The 27,846-nt window shown below is 32.3% G+C and overlaps 2 protein-coding genes across 2 annotated transcripts; both read left to right on the forward strand.

Moving 5' to 3' along the window:
* Window positions 1-1,642: 1,642 nt before the first annotated feature.
* On the forward strand, window positions 1,643-12,040 carry ENOC (cytosolic enolase). Its single transcript, XM_085710275.1, has 13 exons — window positions 1,643-1,877; window positions 1,964-2,118; window positions 3,476-3,650; window positions 4,539-4,610; window positions 4,717-4,833; window positions 6,691-6,771; window positions 6,985-7,061; window positions 8,058-8,161; window positions 9,432-9,530; window positions 9,630-9,715; window positions 10,314-10,400; window positions 10,850-11,047; window positions 11,689-12,040. Exons 1-13 carry the CDS (start codon window positions 1,773-1,775, stop codon window positions 11,752-11,754), a joined length of 1,422 nt encoding a protein of 473 aa, XP_085566401.1. The 5' UTR covers window positions 1,643-1,772; the 3' UTR covers window positions 11,755-12,040.
* Window positions 12,041-15,194: 3,154 nt separating this feature from the next.
* On the forward strand, window positions 15,195-17,622 carry LOC146925319 (FT-interacting protein 3-like). The gene has a single exon (XM_085710276.1). The coding sequence runs from the start codon at window positions 15,195-15,197 to the stop codon at window positions 17,487-17,489; it is 2,295 nt and encodes a 764-aa protein (XP_085566402.1). The 3' UTR covers window positions 17,490-17,622.
* Window positions 17,623-27,846: the final 10,224 nt, after the last annotated feature.

A 27,846-nucleotide genomic window follows, 5' to 3' on the forward strand; every position in this document is an offset into this window, starting at 1 on the left:
AAGAGTTTGAACCAAGTTATATAATAAAATGATTTTAACAAGCGCATAGATTTTATATACAGGCATCCCTTTTTGGTTTTGGAGACTTTTATCCCATTGCTAGGAGCACAAGATTTGATGTGTGAGGGCAACTAATTTATTAGAAGTTTAAGAGTGAAAACATGCAAATGCGTTAAAAGTGGATTGATACAATAAATTAAAAGATCAAAAATCAATTTAAGAAGTCCAAAAATACAAATTATAGCATTATGTAGAAACAAGAAAAAACAATTATATTGAAAAAGATGACAAAACTAATTCTACATAACTAGAATCAATTTTAAGCTCTTTAAAAAATAAAAACCACATATACACTAAGCATAAGTTCATCAAGTCAACAAGTTCACATTTTTAATATATGTTTGAAATCATCTACTTAGACTTGGGGTGTTTTGGTGTGGCGTCTTCGGGCGGCCCTTTGGTGTATTTGTATAGTTTATCGTTTTTCTTCTTTATATATATATATATATATATATATGATGTATACTATGAGAATGACATATTTATATGAGAATGATGAGAATGAATCTCAACCATCAAGATCAAAATAAATTGTTTAGATTAAAAAATTTATTTTAGATAACACATATGCTTTTCCACATGCTATCCTCCAGATTGTTCACGTCACTGATCATCACCATCATCATGGTGAGATATGAATATTTTAATTGACAATAAATAAAAAATAATGCTTCTTTTCCGTAAATTAATTGGATTATATGAAATGTTCAATTTACAATAACCAGAGATAGTGATGGGAAAGCAAAAGCAATAATTTATTTTTATACCAAATTCAAAAACAGATAAAGTGAGTAAATTGGATTCGGAAATAAAATGGCCATATTTCTCAAAAGTTTCAATTTTATGGCAGTGGAATAGACAGACATGCTTGAACAATCGAGATGCAAAAATCAATACCAAAAGTAGATGAAAGGTAAAACTAATTCCTGAGATGTAGTGAATTAGAGAATTGCAAGCGTCGAACACGCACATAACTAATTTGATCATGGAGGGTTGTAGAAGATGGACAGTGGAATGGGGATATGAGAAATGGTAGAATAAGGTAGACACATGTGAGGTTTTTTTAATCTAGACCGTTTATTTTGATCTTGATGGCTGAGATTCATTCTCATCATTCTCATAGTATTTGCCATTCAAAAAAAAAAAAAAGACTTGGGGTTGAGAGTGTGTTTCTCGTCAAATTCAGGTTCAATTCTCCTCGATTAATTTTGATGGGTTAATTTAATTTTTTTTTAAAAAAAATACATGTTTGAAATTGGATGGGATTTTACTAAATCTCCAAAGTTTAGCTTTTACAAAATCCATGATGGCTCAATGTAATTTATGCTACATCAATTAATGTTTTTAATTTATATAACATTTCTGAATGTTTTGATTAATCGTATGTGCAACTAGTTTTGAACTGTCGACCCACCACCACTCTTAAAAAATTTGTACAATGATATATTTGTTTACTAGAAACATTAATAAAGGTTGATAATTGAAAACATCAAGATCAAAGCAACTTCGAAATAATAATAATAATAATAAGTAATTAATCAAACAACAGATAGAATACGACGACGTTTAACAAGGTAGGACCATTCTGAGAAAGGCTTTCACGACTGAACTGAATCTCAGTTTCTCAGTCTTAAAAGAAGAAGAAGAAGAAGCAATAGCAACAACAAGCCTTGACCTCATTCATTTCATCACCACTCTCATCGATCGTAGAAATGTCCGTTCAAGAATATCTTGATAAATACATGCTTTCCCGTAAACTCGAAGACGCCGTCAATGCCGCCGTCAGAGCCAAAACCTCCGACCCCGTTCTCTTCATCGTAATATCTCTCTATCACTCTCTTTTGAAGAATCGTCTCGTTTTGATTTCGTATTTTGAATTTGAATTTGTAACTGAATTTCGCAGTCGAATCATATGAAAAAAGGAGTACAATCGGTGATTACGAAAGTAAAAGCGAGGCAAATTCTTGATAGTAGAGGAATTCCAACTGTTGAAGTTGATTTGTATACTAACAAAGCTATGTTTCGTGCTTCTGTTCCATCTGGAAACTCCACTGGCATGTAAGATGTTAATTATGTGTTTTTGAATTCGTTATTATATGTTTAGATGCATTTCAATCGATTTTGAGTTGAGTCCATAGTAATTGAATGTGTGAGGCGATGTTATTATATGTAAGACGTTGATTATGTGCATATTTGGTTCTGCCTTGGTAAAAATTGATTTTGTGAAATTAATCTTAGGCGGGAAAAAGTTTTGATACTTTAATGTGCGAGGAGTTGTCATTATAGTCGCTGAATGTGTTATGTTTGGTTCTACAGTGAAAAGAATTGATTATGTTAAATTGATTTTAGTTAGAAGTGGGTGAGTGTAAAATGGTTTAGGTTTGGATACATTTATGTAGAAGTGAGTTGAACGATAAATTTTAGTGTAAAAATCATGTTTAGACTCGAAACCTACAAATTCTAGCTTCAAGTTAGAATCAATTCTACTTGAGAGCAAACGAACATGTCAAAATCAATTTTCCACCTCCAGAATTGAATTTCAGCTGCTCCAGATGTGAAACCTAACATTGAAAACACATCCATAGGTGTCTATTATATTAGTCATTTTGGTCATTGGATCTATTTTTAGGTAGTTAATTTAGTTTTCGAATGTGTATTTCGTTGGTCAATTTAGTTCAGAAAATTACTAATAAAAGAGGGACTGGGGATATGTTTGCGATTTCAATACATTTAGGGACCATAGTGACAGTGCCTTCATGAACAAAAATAATTGTTTGCTTAATTGTGTATATTGGTATAAGTTTTAATAATCATTCGTTAATGTTATTAACATCAGTCTTCTTAAATCGTGGCACTTTAGCTTAATAGAATTTGAGCAAAACGCTATTGTTCTTTGAAAATTAATTTGGTGCAAAGTTTTGTCAAATAGAGGCTATAGATGTGCTATAACACTGTAGCATAGCGGTCTTTGAACAAACCACTGGTTTCTGCGATCCGAGGTCGATAACACTAATGCTATAGAAAACTGAGAGAGAAAGAGATTTCATGTTGAACATTCTGATGCAATTTCACTTGGATTGAATCTTAGTTAGAAATGAACTATGAGAAATTTATATCTCTGCTGAACTGTGCTGACTCGGCACAGTTAGTTACAAGGCAGTTACAAAGCTCAAGCCTTGTTTGGCTAGCTATATCTAAGGCTAGCTAATATACACTCTATTAGAACTGCCTGGCCAATGTGGCTAGGCTGATTGAGACTGTAAACTGCACTGCCCTGTTTAGGTGATTCTCTTATTGGGCTCAGCATTCTGCTCATGTTGATTTTTTTTTTTGTTGTTGCTAGCGTTTATCATTTTTATTGATCAATTATAGAATTGGATTAACATTGACTGTTCAGGTTGATGATTCATTTCAGGTATGAGGCTGTTGAGTTACGGGATGGGGACAAAGGTGTATATCTAGGAAACGGTGTTGCTAAAGCTGTTAAAAATATAAATGAGAAAATATCTGAGGCGCTGATTGGTATGGATCCAACACTGCAGTCCCAGATTGATCATGCTATGATAGACCTTGACAAAACAGAGAAAAAGGTATTTCAACATCTTTCTGCTGGGAGAACACAAGTTTATTTGATAGTTAAATCCATATTGTGTATCATTATGTCAATGCTTCTGCTATGTCACATTTTAAGACAATTGGAAACCGAGTAGGGAAAAAAAGCTTGACTCACCTAGTGAGGTAAAACTTGGTTGTTGTTGTTTTCTCTCTTGCTCTTGTTCAGGATAGGAGTTTTAGCATTCTTTAGTATAGTGATGGGTTCAACACAGATCATCAAAATCAACATTTTGTTTCCGTTGCAGGAAAGGAAATTAAATCTATCTTAGACATTTATTTATGACATGTTGCAGTTAACTTAAGCACACTTTTGTTTTGTAGTGGGTAGCTAATGTAAAACTTTGCCAATTTTACTATAACATTTATCAATAATAAAGTTGGGACAGTGTTTGGTTCTTACTCATAAGTAAGTAACTCAGTTAGGGAAATATTAGTTTCAAATATATTTTCACTGTTCTATTCTCTTTCCTTTCACTTTTCGTCTCTTTAACAAGGTGCATACTTAGGTTAGTATGAGAATATTATGGCTGTTAGAAAAGTGTTGTGTTCAAAACGGATATTATAAAGGATTTGAATTCATAATATATCTTTTATATTAGCTGAGAGTAAAAGTACAGCAGTTTGATCAATTTGAATAGTCGAAATCCAAAATATCAAGTGATTGCTTGTCTTTCTTCCGTTTATATCCGGAGCTTGATGAAAGTAGTCTGAGTCAATAATTTTTAGACCTACATATGTTATGAACAGATACCTACAATGACTTGCATGTTTGAATAATTCGTCTTAAATTACAGCTCTATCTAATCTAATTCTACAACATTTAATAATTTTTAATCTGTTTTGTTTCTGATTTTTGTTTGCAGGGGGAACTTGGGGCAAATGCTATATTAGCTGTGTCCATTGCTGCATGTAAAGCTGGGGCTGCTGAAAAGGAAGTATGGCTTGTCATTTGATATTTTTATTTTCATTTAAAGTTTAATCTGGATATGAGTTTATTTTTTATGTCAAGCTTTCATGAATCTAAAAACAAAAAATTATCAGGTTCCACTCTACAAGCACATCGCTGACCTGTCTGGAAAAACTAACCCAGTGCTTCCTGTTCCTGCTTTTACTGTTATAAGCGGTGGAAAACATGCTGGAAATAATCTGGCAATTGAGGTATAGTTTTTATTACAAGTTTCTCAGAAATTCTCATTAGTGTTTCTGTTATCTTACATCTATTATTTCCTATAGACACTTAGGGTGTGTTTGGTTGTGAGAAGAAAGTGTAAAGAGAGAAATATGTGAGAAAGAGTTTGAAAAGAGAGAAATAGAGTAGATTTGACATAGTGTTTGGTACAAGAGAAGAAAGAGAGAAATAGAGGAGAAAGAAGTGTGTTTGATTTTTGAAAAGACCAAAATATCCTTATATTAAAAAAACTGATAATTTTATCATCTTAGTCATTTAATTTCATATATATTTTTTAAAAGAGGATTTCATATAATAAATTAAAGCAGTTTTTTATTCTAATTTAATTAAGAAATTAAATTAATAACTTTAACATAGAAATTAGATTGTTTTTTAGTTAATTTTTAAATTATTTTCACGTGGTCAGTTAATTAAAGCAATTCAATACACTAGTTTTATCAAAAAAATTATATGGTGAGATTATCACACTATTTAATTAAACTAGTCTTTTGTTGTTATTCGGTCCCACAAAAAATTTGGTTATTTGGTTTTTCAAAAATAATAAGATGATGAGCTATGTTACTGTAAAGTAAGGAAGGGTATAGTTGAGAAACACCCAAAATAACAACAGCATCTCACGTTTCTTCGCACCTTTGGAGAGAAAGAATATTGACGTGGGACCCACTGTTTTTTAATCTATCGCCCCTGTTTCTTCCCTCTCCAAACAGCCTTGATGTGACACTTCTCTCCTTTCTCTCTCTCTCTCTTCAACTTCTCTCGTCTCATCTTCTCCTCAACCAAACAGCCCCTTAGGAGTTATGAGCAATTTTTCGATCGCGAGCAGCAAAGTTAAATGCCCATTGAATGCGGAAATATTTATTTTATATTAAACTAATTATAAAACAACTCGGGGCTTACACACTTTTGTTGTAACCAACATCTCGTCAGTTCTTTGTTGTTTAACTTTGGAAGTTGGATTGTGGAAAGGACAAAACTTATAAACAGTTCTATATATACTGTTTTTACTGTTGACCTATCATAATATAACACCTGGCTTAAAAGTGTCACGCAGTTAGCACACGCGTTACTCCGTTAATTTATTTTTTCGTAATCCCTTCAACAATCGCCATAGAAGCAAACTTACACTTCGTTTTCCGTTCAATGCAACTTCCACTTTCTCAAGAAAAAGCGAAACTCTAAAACTATACATCAATTTGCCATTGTTGCAGTAAGAAGAGAAGAGTCCAAACTCAATGGTTAATGATCGTAATAAAATTGAATTATTATTTGGTCCAATTTTTTTCCAAATAACCTCATTATTATCTTTTCCACCTTCTCTTCGTACTCTTGGCCTTGAATTTGCATTTGGATTTTGTTGTAATACTTGAAGATATAGGTGAATAGTATACATACGATACACTGTATTATGAAACTGTTTGAGGAAGAAAGCAACCACACTAACTCAACAATTTCATGCTAGACATGGGCACTTGTGGTTGCAGGAGTGAGTTCATCGGTTTGGTTGTCGTTGAATGCTCTATGAAAAGAGGTCCGATAAAAACCAAAAAGGGAGATGGATGACGGAGAAGTTACGACGTTATCACGTTTTAAGTTGTTTTAAAATAAGTAATCCATGTGCCAAGTTTTTGTAGGATATCAGTAAAAACAGTATGGATGGAACTGTGTATACTGTATAAGTATTGCCGTTGTTGAAATTGATTATGTTCATAATCTGACCTTTAACCATCAATAAGTATAGTTACTATTAAATCTATGTGTTTCCTCTGCTGCTTCATAGTGATTTGATTTCTTTTAAATGTGAAAGCTTTCTTACATTATTGTTATAGGAAATCATGATTCTTCCAATTGGAGCAAGCAGATTTGATGAAGCACTGCGAATGGGCTCTGAGACCTATCATCATTTAAAGGTGATTGTCTTTTTTTTTTTCCCACTATCCTATTTTTTCAGTTTTTGTTTTCTATGTTTAGATATCTTTTCTCATAATCTCATAATGTTCCCATGCTCGAATATTATCAAGTTTAATTGTGTCATGTTGTTCAGCTCTATTACAATGATTAAGGTCCCTGAGATATGTTGTTTAAGCTGATACATTTATTTGTTGTTCATGACAAAAGGGCAGGCTGTTATTACAGAAAAATGTGGGCCACATAACTGTAATGTCGGTGAAGATGGTGGCTTTGCTCCTAATGTCTCCAGGCAAGCTTTTTATCTTAAACTCTTTGAATTTGTACAGTTTTTAAAATTCTTTACTTTTAAATGAATATATGAAATGGAAATAAATCTGTTTTAGAAGAAAGGAAAGAAAAAATATCTCCAAAACTGGTTTATACAGTATTAATATGATGACTGATTAGAGTCAACAATTAAGTTGGTTGGTAGCTTATTTTTTATTGTTATTTCTTTTACTCTCTGATTTGTTGGAAATATAAGATCTATGGTCTTAAGAAATATATGATAATATGCTATTGTAAGAATCCCGTTTGTATTTTGCTTCTTAATCTAACTTGCTCTGAGGCAACTATTGGACTGCTTCATATTATAATTACACAGTACTCCTATTACAACTATTGGACTGCTTCTTAATCTCTAGGAGTATCATTATACTTGATGAATGCAGTTTTTTAGAACTAATCCCTATGCATTTGTAGGGTATTTTTTAAATTAAGGTAAAATAAAAATTAAGAGGTAAATTTGTCTAAGAGAAAAATGTTCAAAATCATACGGGAGATGTGCACAGTTAATCCAGGCAGATTCTAAAAAGTTTAGATTAGAAAACTGTTTAAAAATTAAAATTACAAAAAAAGGCATGGTTAATTAGTTCAGAATATTGCATCAAAAATAAATAAATAATTGGTTCATAATAATTGGTTTAAATAAATAATTGGTTCATAATAATTGGTTTTAAAGTTTAGAAGTTAAGAATGATGTGTCTTTATTGAGGTAAAGTACACCAAGACTTAATTACTCTTAAGAAAGTATTCTCTAATTTAATATTTTTGAGTGGATTGTACGAAGTTTCTCTAATTTAATAGTTTTTATATCAAGTATTTTTATTGTTTTGTATAAATCACTTGCTTTATGCTTGGGTAATATATTACTAATTATGTCCATTCTAAAATAATTACTTCTAGAGATTTTGTGATGTTATAATCTTATTTCTTCTTTTGAGCTGACTTTTTAAAATATCATCAGCTTTAGAGAAGCCCTGGATCTTGTAAAGGAGGCCATTAGTAGAACCGGTTATGATGAGAAAATAAAGATAGCTCTTGACGTCGCTGGTACAAATTTTTGTATTGGTAAGTAATTATACTTTTCTGTTTCTTATTTGGTTCTAGATTCTTGAGAAGGTTAAAGTTGTCGATTCTTGCATACCTTATCATTGCTTATTGCTCTTATAATGAGAAACTGTTAGGAGCTCACGAACCCTCTATTTGGGAGGATTTTGATCCTCTAACTTTCTCTCCATCTCTCTCTTGATTTGATTTCTCTCACTTCTTTTCCTTCCATTATAAACATCATTATCTCTCTTTTTTTTCAACATTTTTCATCTAAAGTCACTCTACCTCTCCCTCCCAAAAGGTAGAGGGTGCTTGCCCCTACTACTGATAGGATTACTTGAGTTTATTATAGAAAAAGAGGAAACATTGCAAACTCTTAATTACTTAGGTTAGTTAGTTCTTTGTTTTGTTTGTTAGGTTACTTATTTTTTGTTGTGAAGTTGACCCTATGGCCTACGTATTATAATAGGGATAACCTCACTTTGGGGAGTTGGCAGTTCTTTTAATTGAAAGTTTGTAAACTAGAGAGTGCTCTAGTGAGAGGGGATTAGAATCCTTTGTAACTTTTTCCATTGCTATCAATAAACTATACCGGCGAACAGACCCCTTTTCTCTAATTTTGAAGGTTAGGAAAATTCCTTGGAGAAACTGTGTTACGGCAGTGTTACGAACTGGTTTGCTGCATCATTTACAAAAAAAAATAAAAGTAGTTCATTTCGCTTTGCCGTCGTTGCAAAACAATATTAGTCTAGCTTAGAGTTGTAGAATTAGCTATCTTATGTGTTAATAATAGCGCTATGCATTCCGAAGTCTACCGCTAATGGTCATATGTCGTTTGTCCATATCTTTACATCTGAATCTGGTAAAATTTTTGTTGCCACCTGATCATAATCATTTTCGGGGGGGATTGATTTTGTTATTTTTGGTTTACACAACACACTGTTCAAAATTTAGTGAGACAAAATTAAAGGTAAGAAAATAATTGAAGGTAAAAAGTTTGTAGGTTGAAGCACAATGCGTAATGGTTATGAACTTCAATCTTTAGAGCGTGTCCTTGGCTTATTTTAACATTTCATTTTAATCACTAATTTTATGCTCGAGTCATTAATTAGTTTAATGGAATGTAGTAAAATATTTCACTTTTGTCTTCTTATAATAATGCTGACACCTTTATCCTGTGAAACATCTCACCACAAGGCATTTATAAACCTCTAGTGCTTTTTGACACCTTTTACATTTCACTGTTAACCAGTTTATGTTGTTCTATGCATGCTTTTCCCTAAAACAGGTAAAAGATATGATCTGGACTTTAAATCTCCTCAAAAGTCGGGACAGAATTTTAAGTCAGCAGAGGATATGATAGAATTGTACAAGGAACTATGTACCGGTAAATCAGGCTATTTACCCCTTTGCAACTGAGGTTGTTATAAATTATTTAGGCTTTACTGCATATTTATTTTTTTATCTTTCTTTATAAATTTTGTAGAATACCCAATTGTATCAATAGAAGATCCATTTGACAAGGAAGATTGGGAACATATCAAGTATATCTCAAGCCTTGGAATTTGCCAGGTATTATTTATTGAAAAGTTAACATTTTATTGGAATTAGTCAAGTTTCATTTCCTTTTTAAGAGTCTTTCCAGGTTTTTGTATGCTAACGACGGATATCTTGTGTTTTTTCTTTTAAGCTATTATTATTGGTCTTTTTGTTATACCCTTGACGTTTCATTTCCCCATTTTTTTGTCTCTGCAATAGTTAAAGGGTACAATTGACAAAATAATAATGTAACATTAAACTTTGAATTTGGCAAGTAAATAATAATATTTTTTCCTAAAAAATCGACACTTAAAAAAGAAAGATATGGAGTTTCTGTTAAGCAGCTATAATTTGTTGGCTAGGCATCCAAAGATTGATGCTTTTTATTCTGTAGTAAGCATTACCGTTTTGGAGGTTATGGGATATTTTAATGAATACTAATAACAAACAGGTTATTAGTGTAGCAATGGCATGATGACACATTAACATGTTAGGTAAGAAAGGGGTGAAAAAAAGTAATAAATAATCTATTTGTTAGCTTACATTGGGTTGAGCATTAGTAAGGTTGCTTATTGGATACTGATTAGAACTTCTGTTGATATAATTTCCCTTAATTTGAATGATTCTGCAGGTAGTAGGGGATGATCTCTTGATGTCTAATGCAAAGCGCATTGAGAGAGCAGTGACTGAGTCTGCTTGTAATGCTCTTCTTCTTAAGGTAACTGAATATTGTTTCAATGAACTTTCAGGGCGTTGCTTTGTCTAATAATAAATTTAATTTTATCTCTCAGTTTGTTTAAACTTGGAGGTTTTCCATTTTTTATCATATAAATGCTAAATTTTTTGTTGATGGAATGATAACTAATCCTTTTTCATAATTAAGTTGAGGCATTGGGTATCTTCAAACTCTGGAAAAGGTTAATTTTTTGTGCAAATACGAGATCACAATTTACAAAGCTAGTTTTTATGAAAGAGAAATAATATAAGATCACAATTTACAAATCTAGTTTAGTTTATATGAAAGAGAAAAAGATTGCCAGTACTTTAGTTTTGCCTCTCTATTTATCTAGAGGGCATTTTAATTTTAATCCTCCTCTCATGTACTTCCCTTCTATTTTGTTGAAGAAAAGAAACATGAAAATGTGATTATTTCCCATTGTGATCCAGGTCAACCAAGTTGGAACTGTTACCGAGGTCATTGAAGTGGTCAAGCAGGCAAAGGAAGCGCATTGGGGGGTGGTGACATCTCACAGAAGTGGAGAAACGGTAGACTCTTTCATAGCTGATTTATCTGTTGGCCTTGCTGTTGGTCAGATTAAAGCAGGAGCTCCTTGCAGAGGAGAGCGATTAGAAAAATACAACCAGGTCTCTTTCACATTCTTATGCTGATGATTTTACAGTTATAGATTATGGCTAATGAGAAAATATTACAACCCTACTTTTTTAAAAATTAAACCTCACCCATGAAAAAATGTTGTCAGTTTTCTGCAATAATTATACATTCACAATGTATGTGGGTTTTAAGTGGTGATTTTAGGGGACTTCGTGTGTTGTGAGCACGTTTTCTGTCCGTTGCTTTTAGGATATCTTGGCCCGATGAACTGTCTCTATTTCTCAAGTATAATTTTTCTTTCTTCAATAAACAAAAACCGGAGATTGCATTGTGAACCTTACATAACTTGGCACTCGTTGAAGTATTTTACATGAAGCTTATTACTAGCTGCGAGTCTTATTTAGGGATACATTGATGTTTTCATGTACATATTTTATTTATTTTTTTCTTGTTTGTCCTGGTAAAGTGAAACAACAGAAAAAATATCATAAATAAAAAATGAACATGGCACTAGAAAACTCCTGTTATGATAGGATCCGGAAAAGGGTTGAACTCCTCATGAGTCCATTATAGGCTGCCAAACTTTACATTTGCAATGCAAATGCATGTTTCTCTGTTTTTTTCTTTCTCCAAGTGAAGTTAAAGTATGACAACTATCTGAAATTTGATACAGTTACTTCGGATTGAGGAAGAGCTTGGAGATCAAGCAGTTTATACTGGTGAAGATTGGAGGCAGTAGGAGATAACAATTTCTTCAGGTTGATTTTTTGAGATATGCTTTTCTTGTGAGTTTGATAGTTTAAATTTGCTGTCAAAAAACCCCAAATAGAAAGGTTGAACTTCACTGTAGTACAGTATATACTTTTTACGATGTATTTTTTTGTACCAAAATTTTACAGTGTGTTGCCTCAATTGCGCCATTAGATTTTAGCAACTGTTTGACTGAGTGTTTAGGAATATATGCATAAGAAAATGCAGCTTAAAAATTGTGGAATATGTCAACGAATCAAAAATTTTGTGGCCAAGTGATATTGGTTTGGTTATAGTTATATCTAGTTTTGACAATGGTTATATACGACTATTACATCCATCGTTGCCGGAAGAATTCACATGAAATTCTTGAGTTGAGATGGTAATTAGGGTGATGTGATCCAGAAGGACCAGGACTGAAATCTTTGACAATACTACATGCAAAATGAATACAACAGCAATTGTCGAAGAATATAAATATTAGAGTATGTGTTATGCATAAATTCTCCTGGTGATGCATAAAATTATGGCCATAAAAATTTGCTGCACAAGGTTACTTTACCGAATAAACAATTGGTCCATAAACTATATTTTTTTTTACAAGAACAAAACGATATTCATTAATTTAAATTGATAGAATTCATCAGATGAAATAACATGATCAACACCGCTAAAAATTTAAATGGTGATTCTGCAAACAAACTCACAACTCTCAAGTAGCATACAATGGCAAAATCCTGACAAATTAATAAATCACCAAAATACCTATGATTTCTGATCTGCAATGCTGACGTCCAAATCATTGATTGACTGAAGTCGATCTTTTAATATGAACAAAATGAACACTGCAAGAAGACGCGAAATCAAACAATGCCGCACAATATGATAAACAACACAACGCAGCACTCAGACGAAGAAATAAAATAAAAACATAGAAAGAAAAAAAAAACTTGATCTGAACAAATATAATGAATAGTCTCTAAGCTATTGTTTATTTTAAATATGGAAACTACCATATTTAGAATTACCTTGTTTTATTTAAATTTTTAGATTTTACTTGAATTGGATACTTGAAGAATGTTTATGCAATAATAAAATTAGAGATTTTGTCACAATAAATTTCCATTTAGTTTTGTTTTTTTTATAAACTAATTTTGTATAATTATTTATTACTATTGATTCATTTGAATCAAAATTTTAATAAAATAAACAAAAAGAAAATGCGAAAATGTGGATGGATATGAGAGGGCTACTTGAAAATTACCTTTATTTAGAATTGGATTGCTTTATATTTATATATAGAAATAGAATATTTGAATCATTTTTATTTATATTTAATATCAATACCAATTTGATCTTTGTTACCTTTTTTAACTGGACTTTTTTCATTATTTTAAAAGTTTGTATATTGATAGTTTTAAAAAAAACATTTCGTTTCATATTCTGTCAAAAATAAATCCGTTTTTAGTCAAGAATTAGGAGGTTGTTTTTGGAAACGATTGAATTTTGATCCTAATTGAATTTTCTTAAAAAAAAAAAGAATTTGAAGGGAATTTTCTTTAGTTTTTTTAACAGTGTAATTAAGAAATTTTTTATGGAAAATTTTAAGAAAATAATTAACATTCACAATCTTTTCTTTTTAATAATCAAAATTAAACTAGGCCAAAAAATCAAAATCGAAATAAAATGTTAAATTTAACACAAATTGTGTCTACCAAACCCAAAAACATTTGAATGAAGTCGTAACATATTTCATTTTAATTATTTTAAGGAGAGATATGGTTCTAACCAACTCAAGAAATTAGTCGCGCTCATGGAATTAAAAAAATAGTGTCCACCAAATATTTCATTAGAAAGAATATCTACCAAATAACACAAATTACGGTTTGATTGAGATTCTTTCTCTGCAATAAAATTACTCACTTTTAGTAAGAAATCATACTACTCCCTCCGGTCCTTAATATAAGAAGAAAAACCAAAAAACATCAAAACCAATGTCAGCATTAATTGTTGTAACTTTTTAAACATTTTTACAAATATACCCTTATAGAATATTGTGAAACATTAAATACATCAACTAATATTAAAAAGACAAACATTAAATGAGGGGTAAAAAAAGTCTTTTAAGCAATAACTATCTTTAAAAGTTGTGACATTTGCTTATAAATAGGACCAAAAAAATTTTTGAAAATTTTCTTATATTAAGGACCGGAGGGAGTAATTAAGAATAAAATTACTTACTTTTAGTAAGAAATCATACTAATTAAGAATCTCTTAAATATTTGATCATTTATTTTTAAACAGAATCTCACAAATGATTTTGTATACTTTTATGTTTGCAAAAACATATATAAACAAAAAAAACCCAACTTTAGAAACTTCTACCTTAAACACAAGTCTGAAACAAAGGCTATAGTGCTGCAAGTAAGTGTCCCTTCATTCTAACCTTTTGTTATTGTCTACAATTTTTTCTTTTCTATTATTATTAGATGAACTCTTTGTAAAAAAATGTTTAGAATGAATGAAGTTCACGTGCATGGATGCTTCAAAAATAGTATTTCGTAGATGTGACATATGGTACCCTTGTATGAAGGCTTCATAGCTTTTGTGAGCAATAAATTATTCATATATAAGTTTAGCACTAGGTCTAGCGCAGGTAGTTGAAGTGCAGAATGTGTGAAAGTTGTAAACCCTATGATATCTGGTTCAATTAGGTCAGTTATGTGGATCAAATTACGTCGTAATGTTTTATCATAAATAATATTTTGATCCAACTCATTAATCTTTGAACTTTCTCATATAGTTTTTCTAGTTTCCACTGTCTCAAGTGATCTGACTATCCTTCTCATCTATGGATAATTTCCATGTCTTCTCTCTACATGCCCAAACCACTTATGTGTAGGAAATCCAGTTCGATTCATACTCATAAAAAGAAAACTTCATACATTTCTTCCTAAATATACAAGTCATTAGAAAGAAAGAAAAAATGTTTCCCAGATATATCCTGGATTAATTCCACTAAGTAACTTGATTTGTGAACTTAATAAAACATATTGATTTGGGGATTTTTCGACAATCATTAAAATTGGAGGTTGTTGTTGATTTGATTACTTATTGATTTGCTTAAAATTGCTGGTTGTTGTTGTTGATTTGCTCAAAATTACTCATTGTTGTTTAAATATTTGTTGATTTGCTCAAAATTGGTCATTGTTGCTTCTTGATTTTCTCAACATTCATACACAATGGATACAATAAGTACAATGCTGATTTTCCTTTATTAATATATGTGAAAATTGCAAAAGTTGCTTATAATAAGGGGCATAGGCATAGCTAGTATACTTTGTGATTATCAAGGATTTTAGGATGGCCACTCCACTTATTTAGTTTTAATACTTCCTTTTGGTATATATGCAGCTTTTACTACCAATCATGGCAGTTGCAAAAGTGGATTTCAGTTTGAAGGCCATTTCTCCCATTACAGGCAATTTAGGAATCACATCTCAGACTGATCTTGTTGAAATCAATCCCTTCTTATTTGTAAAGATTGTCAGAGCCAGAAATTTGTTTGCACATAATAGCCATAACAATTTTTATCCTCCTTATGTGGAGGTGAGAGCTGATAAATTTCAAGGGAGAGCCTTTTGCTTATGGGGAAACTCAAATCCAGAGTGGGACCAGGTCTTTGCACTTGAGAATGATCAAATTGAAAAGGATGGGATAAAATTGGTTGAGATTTTTGTGAGGAATAATGTTGATGGGTATGATCAATTTTTGGGTATGATTTCATTGGAAATTTTTCATATTCCTAAAAGGTTTCCAACTGATAGTGCACTAGCACCAAAATGGTTTGTACTAGAGGATAAACGAAAGAGACGATGTAGGGGAGAGCTTATGATGTGTTGTTGGATAGGAAATCAAGCTGATGAAGCATTTCATGAAGCTTTGCATTTACAATTAGATAATGTGCTAATTGGTGCTCGCCATACTCTTAATACTTGCTCAAGGGTATACATCATGCCTAGGGTTTGGTGTCTTAGACTTGATTTTATTCAAGTTGAGGGACTTATACTTGAAGTTGATGACCCATCTGAAAGCTCTGACATTTTCATCACTGCTACTTTTGGGAATGGGACTGGGATCGCTAGCAAGTTGGCGAAAAGCAATAATGGAAATCCAATATGGAATGAAAAAGATATTTTCTTTGCTGTGGCGGAGCCACTTGATCAAATATTGTTTTTAAATGTGGAGCAAGGAACATTGACAAGGCACAAGAGGTTAGGGACATGTGTATTTCCTGTGAAGAATGCACAAACACTATTACAAGACCCGGAGCGTCGTATTGTAACCATGGATGTCTTACAGAATGGGAGATTTTTTGTCGGTAAGCTTAGTATGAGGGCCACTCTGGATGGCGGGTATCATATGTTTGATGACGATCCACGGTACAGCACTGATGTGAATCCAACAGACAATGGGATCTGGAGACCAAACATTGGAGTTTTTGAGATGGGGATATTGAATGCTACAGGTCTTCCAGCGATGAAACCTCATGGTCGCACCGATGCCTATTGTGTAGCTAAATATGGCTCGAAATGGGTTCGGTCAAGAACCGTTGTTAATAGTCTTTCTCCAAAGTGGAATGAGCAATACTCTTGGAATGTCTACGATCCATCTACATTTTTCGTTATTTCTGTGTTTGATAATAGTCAATTACATGAAGAATATATAGCTGCTGGAGCAAACGATACAAGGATAGGGAAGGTGAGAATTAGTCTATCAGAAATGGTAATCAATACCGTTTACAATTATTCTTATCCTCTTGTTCAACTTCAACCTTCTGGGCTGAAGAAGATGGGGGAAATTCAGTTGTCTTTCAAGTTAACTTGCCCTTCTATAGCTAATTTGTATAAAAAGTACACAATGCCAATGCTTTTTCCACAACATTTCGACAATCCGCTGTCTCCAGCTCAGTTATACGAATTAAGGCAACAAACTATCGAGCTTGTGCGGTCAAATATGAGCAAAGCTGAACCGCCATTGAGAAATGAGGTTGTTGATTATATGCTAGATTCACGTGAAATCGTGTGGAGTATGAGAAGATGTAAAGCTGATTTTGAGAGGATTAACGTCTTTCTAAATTGCTTGGTTGGTATTTACACTTATTTTGACGACATACGCAAGTGGAAAGATCTTGTTTCACCAATTATAGCTCACTTGTTGCTCGTCATCTTGTTCTTTCTCCCTCAATCGTTGTTGCCAGCAATATTTCTTGCTCTTATAGTCCATATGCTGCTGCAATTTCAAATCAAGCCAGAAACACTATCCCATGTAGATTTGCATTTGTCTCATGTGCATACAGCAAGTATAGATGAATTGGAAGAAGAGTTTGATCCAATGCCATCCAAATTCGAAGATGTCATTTTGATGAATAGATATGATCGATTAAGAGTTTCTGCTGGAAGAGTTGTAACACAGATGGGTGAGTTTGCCGCCACAATGGAGAGACTGCAGTCTCTTCTGAGTTTCCAGGATTCAACAGCTACAATGTTAGTTATGATTTCGTGTCTGATAATTGGGATTGTGGCTTTGGCTGTTCCTTTCCGATATCTTGTCTTTGTTTGGTTTCTTTATTTTCTAAGGCATCCAATGTTTCGTTCACCTTTTCCTCCATTTTATGAAAATTGGATTAGAAGGATGCCTTCAAAATTGGATAGCATGATATGAAGATGCAACTCTATGGTTCTTTTTTATTAGGAAATTAGGAATGAGCCAGCATTGATGCAGATGCAATTTGCTTAGTTATTTGTTTTTAGTGATGAATATTTTCTTTAATTTTATCATCTCACTTATTAATTCATATTTTGGACTTCATTTATTGATGTTTTTATTTGTTGTGCAAATACTCTCTGCTAATTAGGTTTTTGGAACCTGCACTGATGCTTCCAAATCATATCATTATCTGCTCTACTCTTGTATGCGTTGATTCAAAATCATATAATGTTAGGCTTAACCCAAATTCTGAAAACTTATTTGAATATAGATGGCAAAATTATTTGGCACTATCCAACAATAATTTTCACTTGTAACCAATTTATTTGGCACTGATCATGTCTTAACCAATTTCAATAGATGGCCTTTTCAAAGAAAAAAAAAAAAAAAACAATTTCAATAGATCTATCTATTGTGATATGTGATCATTTCAAAGAGCTATACTTTGTAGTGAACAGATTTCCAAGATTTAGATATGTTATCTGCTCAGTGTTCAATGTTTGATTTATAGAACTTGTTGGTCTCTACTAAGCAGCTGATTCTGAGAAGGCTAGTACCTATGTTCTAAAGATTATGGCAGTAGTATAAGCACCAATTGTCTAATCATGAAATAGTTAGATGCCTCATTTATGGTTTTATGATTGCTTTTGATGTAAGAATTGTTTCTAAGAAGAAGAAAAAAAAGAACTCAATGAGGCAAAATTAATCATCACAAGCATGCTCATTTCATTATTTGTTATGGCCTTGCACTTTCCAGGAACAAAGTTTTCTTTCCTTTGGCCCTTTACTTAGGCTTTTGTTTGGGAGTTTGGAGGGGAAGGGAGGGGAGGGCTTTGGGGGGTTGGAAATATATAGAAAAATGGACAAAAAATTCACATTTTTTGAAAGAACAGTTTTTTAGAGAATGATAAACTAATACTTATGATTAATATACTTTTAATTTTAAGAATATTATAACAACATAGATTGAATTTGAAAAATTCATATAAACCCTCCATAACCCCCCAAAACCCTCCCCCAATGCAATTTTTGAGTTCCCCCAAATGAGGGAGATTTTTTATTATGAGTAAAAAATTAACCTCCAAAGCCCTCTCCTCCCAGTGTCTTCTATTTCTTCCACTTGCTCATTCCTTTTTTCCAAAACCCTCCCCTCCAAACTCCCAAACAAAGCCTTAGAGGTTTTAAAAAACAGATAAATGTAAAACTTTGTCTTCATTGAATTGAGACACCAATACTTGGTGTTTTGATTTGAATTTTTTAATCACCATTTAATAATATTGGTGTCCAAAAAACGTTAATCATAGGAACCAAAAAACCAATTTTTAAAACATGATGACCAAAGACTTCTTTTTTTTTTTAAAAAAAAAAAAAAAAAAAAAAAAACAGATGACCAATAGTGCATTTATGCAAAAAGTATGAAGTTTTGATCCCCTAATTTTAATTATTGATTTTCTGGTCTGTCATCTCATTTTGTTTGTCATTTTCATTTCTAACGTAACAATGTCTGACAACTGCCATATCATAAATGAGTATGTCAGTTACATCATAAAAAAAATGATCTAAAAAAGAGACATGGCCAAAATTTCGAAAAATGTTAAATAGGGAACAAAAATACCAATTTTTAAATTTAAAACAAGAGGACCAATACATCATTTTTTGGAAAGTGAGGATCAAAAGGGCATTTAAACAAAAAAAATCTTCGTGAAAGAAAAAGAAATAATGAAGTAGTATAAGTATGTAGTCGTTCAGCAAGAAATAATGGAGTAGTATAAGTATGTAGTCGTTCAGCAATTGTAAGCAATCAATAAGCAATCAAATTACTGTAAATTGTATTCGATTGTATTCGTGCTTTTCTTTCACGAACGAAGAAAGAAAATTTTTTTGGAAAGTGAGGATCAAAAGGGCATTTAAACAAAAAAAATCTTCGTGAAAGAAAAAGAAATAATAGAGTAGTATAAGTATGTAGTCGTTCAGCAAGAAATAATGGAGTAGTATAAGTATGTAGTCGTTCAGCAATTGTAAGCAATCAATAAGCAATCAAATTACTGTAAATTGTATTCGATGGTATTCGTGCTTTTCTTTCACGAACGAAGAAAGAAAACATAAACATGCATGCAAAAAAAAATCTTCGTGAAAGAAAAAGAAATAATGGAGTAGTATAAGTATGTAGTCGTTCAGCAAGAAATAATGGAGTAGTATAAGTATGTAGTCGTTCAGCAATTGTAAGCAATCAATAAGCAATCAAATTACTGTAAATTGTATTCGATTGTATTCGTGCTTTTCTTTCACGAACGAAGAAAGAAAAATTTTTTGGAAAGTGAGGATCAAAAGGGCATTTAAACAAAAAAAATCTTCGTGAAAGAAAAAGAAATAATGGAGTAGTATAAGTATGTAGTCGTTCAGCAAGAAATAATGGAGTAGTATAAGTATGTAGTCGTTCAGCAAGAAATAATGGAGTAGTCGTTCAGCAATTGTAAGAGTATAAGTATGTAGTCGTTCAGCAAGAAATTGTATTCGTGCTTTTCTTTCACGAACGAAGAAAGAAAACATAAATATGCATGCGCATGCAATTACCAATCAACCAATTACCAATTACCAATCAATACATACAACCTTGTACTTCACCATTTTTAATTTGTATATAAATCCACATTACACATTGATATATAAAGACTCAAAAATTCATAAAACTAACCTATGTGGGACTTATAACTTTTGAAATATGAGAAAAATACTAAAAAAAACACAACATAATTTCCCCTTCCGCGATTAAACAAGTACGTGATTTAAAATGCAACGATTACCTTGAATATCAATAATGCAGCAATGCAGTGATGACTTTTTTTTTCTTTTTTACAAGACAATGCACTTATGACTTATATGCTGAGTTGTTTCAACTTCACTTGACCTCATTCATTTCAAGTTTAAAGAAAAACTTTTTTTGACAGAAGTTCAAAGAGAAATATGGATTGAATTTTCAATATTTATTTACATACAGTTGTTACAAAATGTGTTTGCTGGGAGTCAATCCCGGGTGTATAATGTATTGCTTCGAAAGCAATTATCCAAACTGCTGGTCTACAAACACATGCTTGTAATGAGGTTTGTTTCGTCACTTTGAGGAATAGATGATTGGACGATGAATGCTGAAAAAATGTTCTTATTCAATAAAGTTGGAAGGAAAGATCTTAAATTCATTAGTAGAAAGAACATATACAAAGAGTGTCATAATACTAGCATAACCTAACATTTTAAAACCAGAGTCACCATGTTGAAATGGTAGTAAGTCACCTTCAATCTTTGAAAATAGATTTGTCCGGTCTAATTTGACTCTATTCTTAAATTTGTAAATTAAATGGACAAAAAATGTTAAAATTAGAAGGAACAACTAAACCAAAACTTGGTAGTAAGTGCCCTTAGGGCATTGTTTAAACATTCAAAAGTAGTAATTTTTACATTGTAAATTCTGTAGTTATGACTTTTACATGTGTTTTACTTTATTTTCAAGACAAAATTTATTTTTGTATGTTCCTTAAATAATGCTCTTGGAGCAATTGTTAGCATCATAAATAAAGATCCATCATCAAAATCATTTCACATACATTTGATTTAATCAACAAAATCAATTAATAAAATCATGAACAGTAAAATTAAAATTACCAAAAAAAAGATAAGATAATTTTTTTATTATTGCGCTAATGATTGAAGCAGCACACAAATAAATTCATAGATATAGAAGAAGAAAAATGAATCAATTAAAAAAGTTCAAAATAAAAAACACACACACATAAGTGAAAAGAACTCAAACAAAATTAAGAACTTAAAAAAACAGAAAATCATTTCTCACAAATTCTATTAGCAAAATCATTCAAACTAACAAATTGATCACAAAATCATAAACACTAACACTAGAAGAAAATAAAAAATCATTATTCCGTTAATAATTGAAGTAACATAAGTGAATTAAGAAAAAAAAAATTAAAATGAATCAATTATTTGAATCAAATTGAATTGAAGAGAAAAATAAGAAATAAGAAATTTCAGTATTCCACTAAAAATTGAAGCAACACCTAAATAATTCATATATTTAGCAAATAAAATAGAACTATTAATCAAATCAAATTGAAATTGAATTGAATTCAATCAAGGGTTTGAGTTGAATTACCTTCTTGAAGCAAAACTATATTCATTCAAATTGCAAATTGACCAGAGTACGTCAATAAACAATGCTTAGAACCTAAAGATAAACCTGCTGACAACAAACTCACAACAACCAAGTTAATAGCATACAAATGCCTACAAATAATACAATAAACTTAAAGATGGCCGAAATATTCATGACTTCGAATCTGCAACGCTGACGTTCAGATCATTGATGAAATAATTGATCTTCAGTCGAAATCAAATGAACACAAGAACGAGATGGAATATCAAGCAATGACGTACAAGCACCGAACAATACAGCGCCGCACTCAGACGACAAAATCACATGGAAAAAACCTAGATCATGAAAATCACATTTTTAGATTGAAATAGAGAGTTATATGAAGAGAGGTGATTTCGGATCAAAATTGATTGAAAACCACCCCCTCAATTGAAAAAAGGAAGAAAAAACATACTGAAAAATTAGGGGCAACTTGTTGAACAATGAAAAAAATGGAAGAAAAAACACACCTAAAAAAATAAGGTCAACTTGTTGAAGAGGGAGAAGTTAGAGAGAAAGAGAACTATGATTTTGTTAGTAGCCAATAAATAGTTTATTTTTCTTAAAAAAATTAATTGATGTTTCCATTAAAAATTATTTTCCAATAAATAGTTTATTTTTTAATGGAAACATCAATTAATTTTTTTAAGAAAAAATAAACTATTTACTAACAAAATCATGGTTCTCTTTCTCTCTAACTTCTTCCTCTCCAACAAGTTGAACTTAATTTTTCCAGTATGTTTTTTCTTCCAATTTTTTTATTCTCTAACAAGTTGCCCCTAATTTTTCCAATAGGTTTTTTCTTCCATTTTTTTTATTGAGGAGTAGTTATCAAACAATTTTGACTCAAAATCACATCTGTTCATATTTTTTTCTCTATTTCAATCTAAAAAAGAGTCTTTCATATAGATCTATGTTTTTTCTTTGTGATTTCGTCGTCTGAGTGTGACGCTCTATTGTTCGGTGCTTGTACATCGTTGTTTGATATTCCATTTTATTCTTGTGTTCATTTGATTCCAATTGAAGATCAATTATTCAATCAATGATCTGAACGTCAACGTTGCAGATCCGAAGCCATGAATATTTCGGTCATCTTTAATTTTATTGTATTATTTGTAGGCATTTGTATGCAATTAACTTGGATGTTGTGAGTTTGTTGTTAGATTTATTTTAGGTTCTAAGCAATGTTGAATGTTGTACTCTGTCAATTTTCAATTTGAATGAATATAGTTTTGTTTTTTTTTTCCTCTTAAAAAAACAAGAAAAATTAATTTAGTACAAACAATTGTCCCCAAAGTAAGTGTCTTATGAACTCAAATGCAATGGATGCATGCACAATAGCTTACTCGGATTCGTTCACCTCGCCATTTTACTCTTCTATACAATTAATCAAATCACTAACAAAAACTATTCCCTGCATTTGAAATTTCAATAGCGGAGGAAGAGAACAACGACATTATTACATACATTGCGAAAATCAAAGTTACACTCATTGTCCCAGACCCGAAGGAACCCATTCCACCCGAAGGAACCCATTCTTGATGATGATGATCGAGAAACACTACGTACTTTCAATATATTGCCGCTGGAAATTATTGTTATTTATCATCATAATATAATTTTATTTAGCCAAAAAGCGATATTGTTTTATAGGGAAGTAATATTATTTTGTTAAAACCACCATAAATAACAATAAATTTCTTTTGACAAAATAAAAAAAAAATTATTATATGTATCAATTTTTGACCAAAATATTATTATATAATTTACATTCAATTATATAATAATTTTTCTCATCATAGTTTTTGTATAAATCACAGCCAAAAAAAAGATCAATGTATTTTCTTTTCTTTGAATCTTAGATTCAATCAAATTTCTTTATAGTAGAAGAACCTTCGAGAATCTCTTGTTGATTTTGCTTCATGGTAGTTTAACCCAAACCCTTGATTAAATTCAATTCAATTCAATTTGATTTGATTAATAGTTTTATTTTATTTGCTAAATCTATGAGTTATTTAGGTGTTGCTTGAATTATATTTTTTTGATAAGGCCAGAGCAAATGACAGAAGAAAAAAAAAGTGGCTCCCAACTCAGATGGTACCCAACTCTAATCTTTTGCGACATGCTCTTAAATATATTATTAAAAAAAGGAAGAAAAAAAAACATTAAACAAAAATTAGGGGACATAAACCTAACCAATTTATCCACAAAATGTAGGTCTACCCAAATGGATGATATGAAAATTAAAAACAACACAAATAGATTATAACAGCCTCTTAATTAGAGGTCTAGACCGCGTTGAATGGACCAACCGTCAACACGGAGCAGATCCATGTACCATCCTCTCCCTGCAAAGCACAACAAGATAAACGCTCTTTCGAACCCCAAAGTACAGATCAAATAAGACCCTACTTCCGACGCGGGGAGGAATATCAGAGGCTTTAGCCCAAAATTGCAACCACCATCCAGAAACACATGGATCAACACAACAGCGTGTCCCTAATCCGACCTTGAAGAACGACGACTACCTTGAGGATGATGACGACGGTAGGTTGGGAATCTGAACTGAAGCTTGCCGCCAAAGAGGAAAACGTCTAATCTAACACATCTACTCAACAATTTTGAATTGAACAAAACCATTAAACAGAGACAAGCATGAGCCTATCTTTTTGAGGGATGGTGTCTGAATCGAATGATAACAAGGACAAGATTCACGTACCAACAACCCCTGCGACAAATCACAGCAAGCATTTTCATCCCTTTCGAGCCCAACAGAACCCGCACACTGCGAACCACACAAGCACAACAGAGACGGGTTTCTAAAGTAGAACCACGACCCCGAACGGCGACGAAGGCAGCCACCGTGAGGTTTGAAGATTGTGAACCGGAACTATGACGAAACGCAGTAGCGTAACCACTACCACCACGCAAACGCCACTGAGAAGGATGAGGAAACCCATCCATCTTTACACCAGATCTGCTACCATATCCAAAACGGCAACGATCTCAAAAGCAACAACCGAGCTTGTACAGGTTTTGAGACCAACACATGAGCGGTTTGGTGATGACGTAGCCGCCAGGCTGATTGTATCACCGGCAGCTGCGGCTACATGGTGGAAGAAGAATGGTAAGGCTGGCGGTGGTGAGGGAAACCCATGAGAGAAAGAAAGAGGGCATGCGCGGTGGCTCTGTCAAAACGAGGGAAGGTCAAGGAAAGTAACGATCGGCGGCGCTAGGGTTGGGGCTGAAGGAGAACGCTCAGAACAGAGCCAAAATTGAAAACATATTGTGTTTTTTCCTTCAATTATATATTAATGGAATAATGAAATTTTTATTTATTTATATTCTCTTCAATTCAATTCGATTCAAATAATTGATTATTTTTTTCTTAATTCACTTAGGTGTTACTATAATGATTTTTTTACTATTTTAGTGCTAGTGTTCATGATTTTGTCAATTTGTTATTTTGAATTATTTTTCTGATAGAATTTGTGTGAAATGATTATATATTATGACAAAAAGAAAAGAAAAGAATTATTTAGTTTTGGTCGTACCTGATCAGAAGGTGGCTACTAGTGCTTCTTTAATGCAGTGGTTAAAGGTGGTAGAAATGCGTCAGTTGAGTACTGGAACGGCGGGGGATGTGTACCTGCATTCACTCAAACACTCAAGTCAGTAGAGGTCAAGAATGAGGGTTTAGAAGTGAGAGAGATTCTACCTTGGAGGCTGTGAGGAGCCTCCTTTACATAAAGGTGGGTGAAGGCAGAGTCGTTGTAATGGCACACGTGTGTTCGACGGTTACGAAATCGTGGGAAGTGTAACCGCCGATGAGATATTTGCGGGAACGCGTGTAAAGAGACGTTACAGTTCGTTTGAACTGGTCTCTGTTGCTCCGTGCACCCCCCTCGCGGGGAAGGAGTGTGTTGCGAGTAAACTGCCAAATACGTTATTTGGGCATGATTTGTTATTGGGCCTAAACAATTGGGCATAGGTCTCTGACCGGTCCAGAACAAATTTATTTTTCTGAAGAAATGGTGGGTGGATGTTGGTTGTTGTTTAGGGTTCATTGTTGATTAAATTTGAGGAATAGTGATCTGCAACTACATTGTTCGCTTGGCAAAAATCGTACAATCAATAAGTGTTAGTGTAATGTTGATTGTTTGCAAGTACAAAAATTAAAAAAGATCAAACGAATGTACAAAACAAGATTAAATATTATATATTAAGGGATAGAAAATGATTTACCTCCAATATCGAATCATTATGAATTATCGTTCTCGTCCATTGCAAAGCAAAGCTCTTCAAAACCCTAAAAACAAATCATCAAAGAGTTGCAAAAATTAAATTTGATTGCTTTGATTGTTAGAAGATCTAAAATCTAGGCAAATGGTAAATCTTTAAAATCGAATCATGTGAAACTTTCTATTAAAATTATATCAAGATGGATTTATCAACCTCTGTTATAAAAAGTGGATGGTGCGGCCGAAACGCCTACATCATGAACAGTCGCGTCGGTGTGGTATGAAAGTGGAAAGCGGCCGGTGCGGTGCGGTGTCAATTTGGGCAAAGGTGATTGCTGCAGCTTTCCAGTTCAAAAAAAAAAGAAGAGAAAATACGTGTATGATACAAATAGAAGAAGCAAAGAGAGGATCGACAGAAGATAGGACATAGAGAGAGAATAATACAATGGAGGTGTGAAGGTTCAACAGAATAAATCATGCAGATAAAAAGAAGAGAATAATAGAAGAGAGAATGGTGAAGAAAGATGTGGTGCGGCAACAATGCATTTATTTAGGGTTACATAAACAACTTAGGCTATTTGGGCCTATTGTATGAGCTTAGGTTAACCGAAGTCCAAAAAAAAGTAAGTTGTATGTTGGAAATTTTACAATATACTCCTGCATATGTATTTTCACCCCTTCAAATAAATAAAAAATCAATTTTACCCTTTTGCAATTTAATTTTTTATACATTGATTTTTCACCCTCACTTTAAACATTTTCTAATCCATTATGAATTCACCCTCACATAACATTTAAGATATTTATTTCCAGTAAAACCACTTAAAATATTTATGACGGGTATGTTTTTCCCTCGAAAAGATCTATAAAATGTTTCTCGCTTGGAATAAATTTTTGAAATGCTCGTATTTATATTTCTGAAAGCCTTGTATAAAACGTTTCAGGATTTTTTTACAAATTTCAAAAAACACCTTGAAATCCTTTCTGGTGTTTGAAATCATTTCACCTTAAGATACATTTAGACATTAAACTCTGCATGGTTCTATGCTCATAGTCATGCAGGAATACAATTGTTTGGTTTTGTTCTTGGAACTGTTGGGTCTGTCTCCATAAAAAACTTGGAATAGCGGTGTTTAGGCCAAGTTAGTGTAATGAGACATCTCAGTCATTGAAACTAAATCAAACAATTCATGTAAATATCTTATTAAATGAGATGTGACATGAAAATGTTTATATAAATAGTTAGCATTCTTCATAGTATATTCTTTGGTGTTTAACTTTACACCTTCCTTATAGCAACAGAAATAGTAACTACAACAAAACATTGCAAAGTCAGCGTCACTATTAGTTTGTTATCACCTACTTGTTTTATTTGATTAATTACTCTATGAAGGTTACACTAACTAGTCTTATGTATAATATCTGTATCCCTTCATTTTAGGATAATGAAAATGAAACCTCCTGCTCCTATGAATTTGAACATAGAAGTCACGTTTTAGGGGTCAACAGCTCCAAATCCTAGATTTATGTTAGAATCGAATCAGTTCCAATTCGCATAACTCAAACATGCAAGTCAAAATCAATTTTATTTGTTTGGGTTTTGCATCCACCCGAGACTCATGTTACTTTGCTCTAATGTGATTCGACGGTCTTAAAAAAATGTTTGGGGTTTTCCTTAAGAAATCATTTCTATATTTGAAAATTGATTCTACATGAAACAGACAATTCTAGCTTCCATGGTGTACCAAATCAATTCTACTCACTTATTAAATTGTACATATTTTATTTGTTGTGTTTATTATCTATTTTTAAAGGGGATTTTTATTGGTTATTATGAAGCCGACTTCACATAGTGAAATAAGTTGAT

This window comes from Medicago sativa, chromosome 5, assembly GCF_051527215.1.
Source record: "Medicago sativa cultivar Bolivia chromosome 5, Bolivia_mono, whole genome shotgun sequence".
In the NCBI taxonomy this organism is placed as follows: domain Eukaryota; kingdom Viridiplantae; phylum Streptophyta; class Magnoliopsida; order Fabales; family Fabaceae; genus Medicago; species Medicago sativa.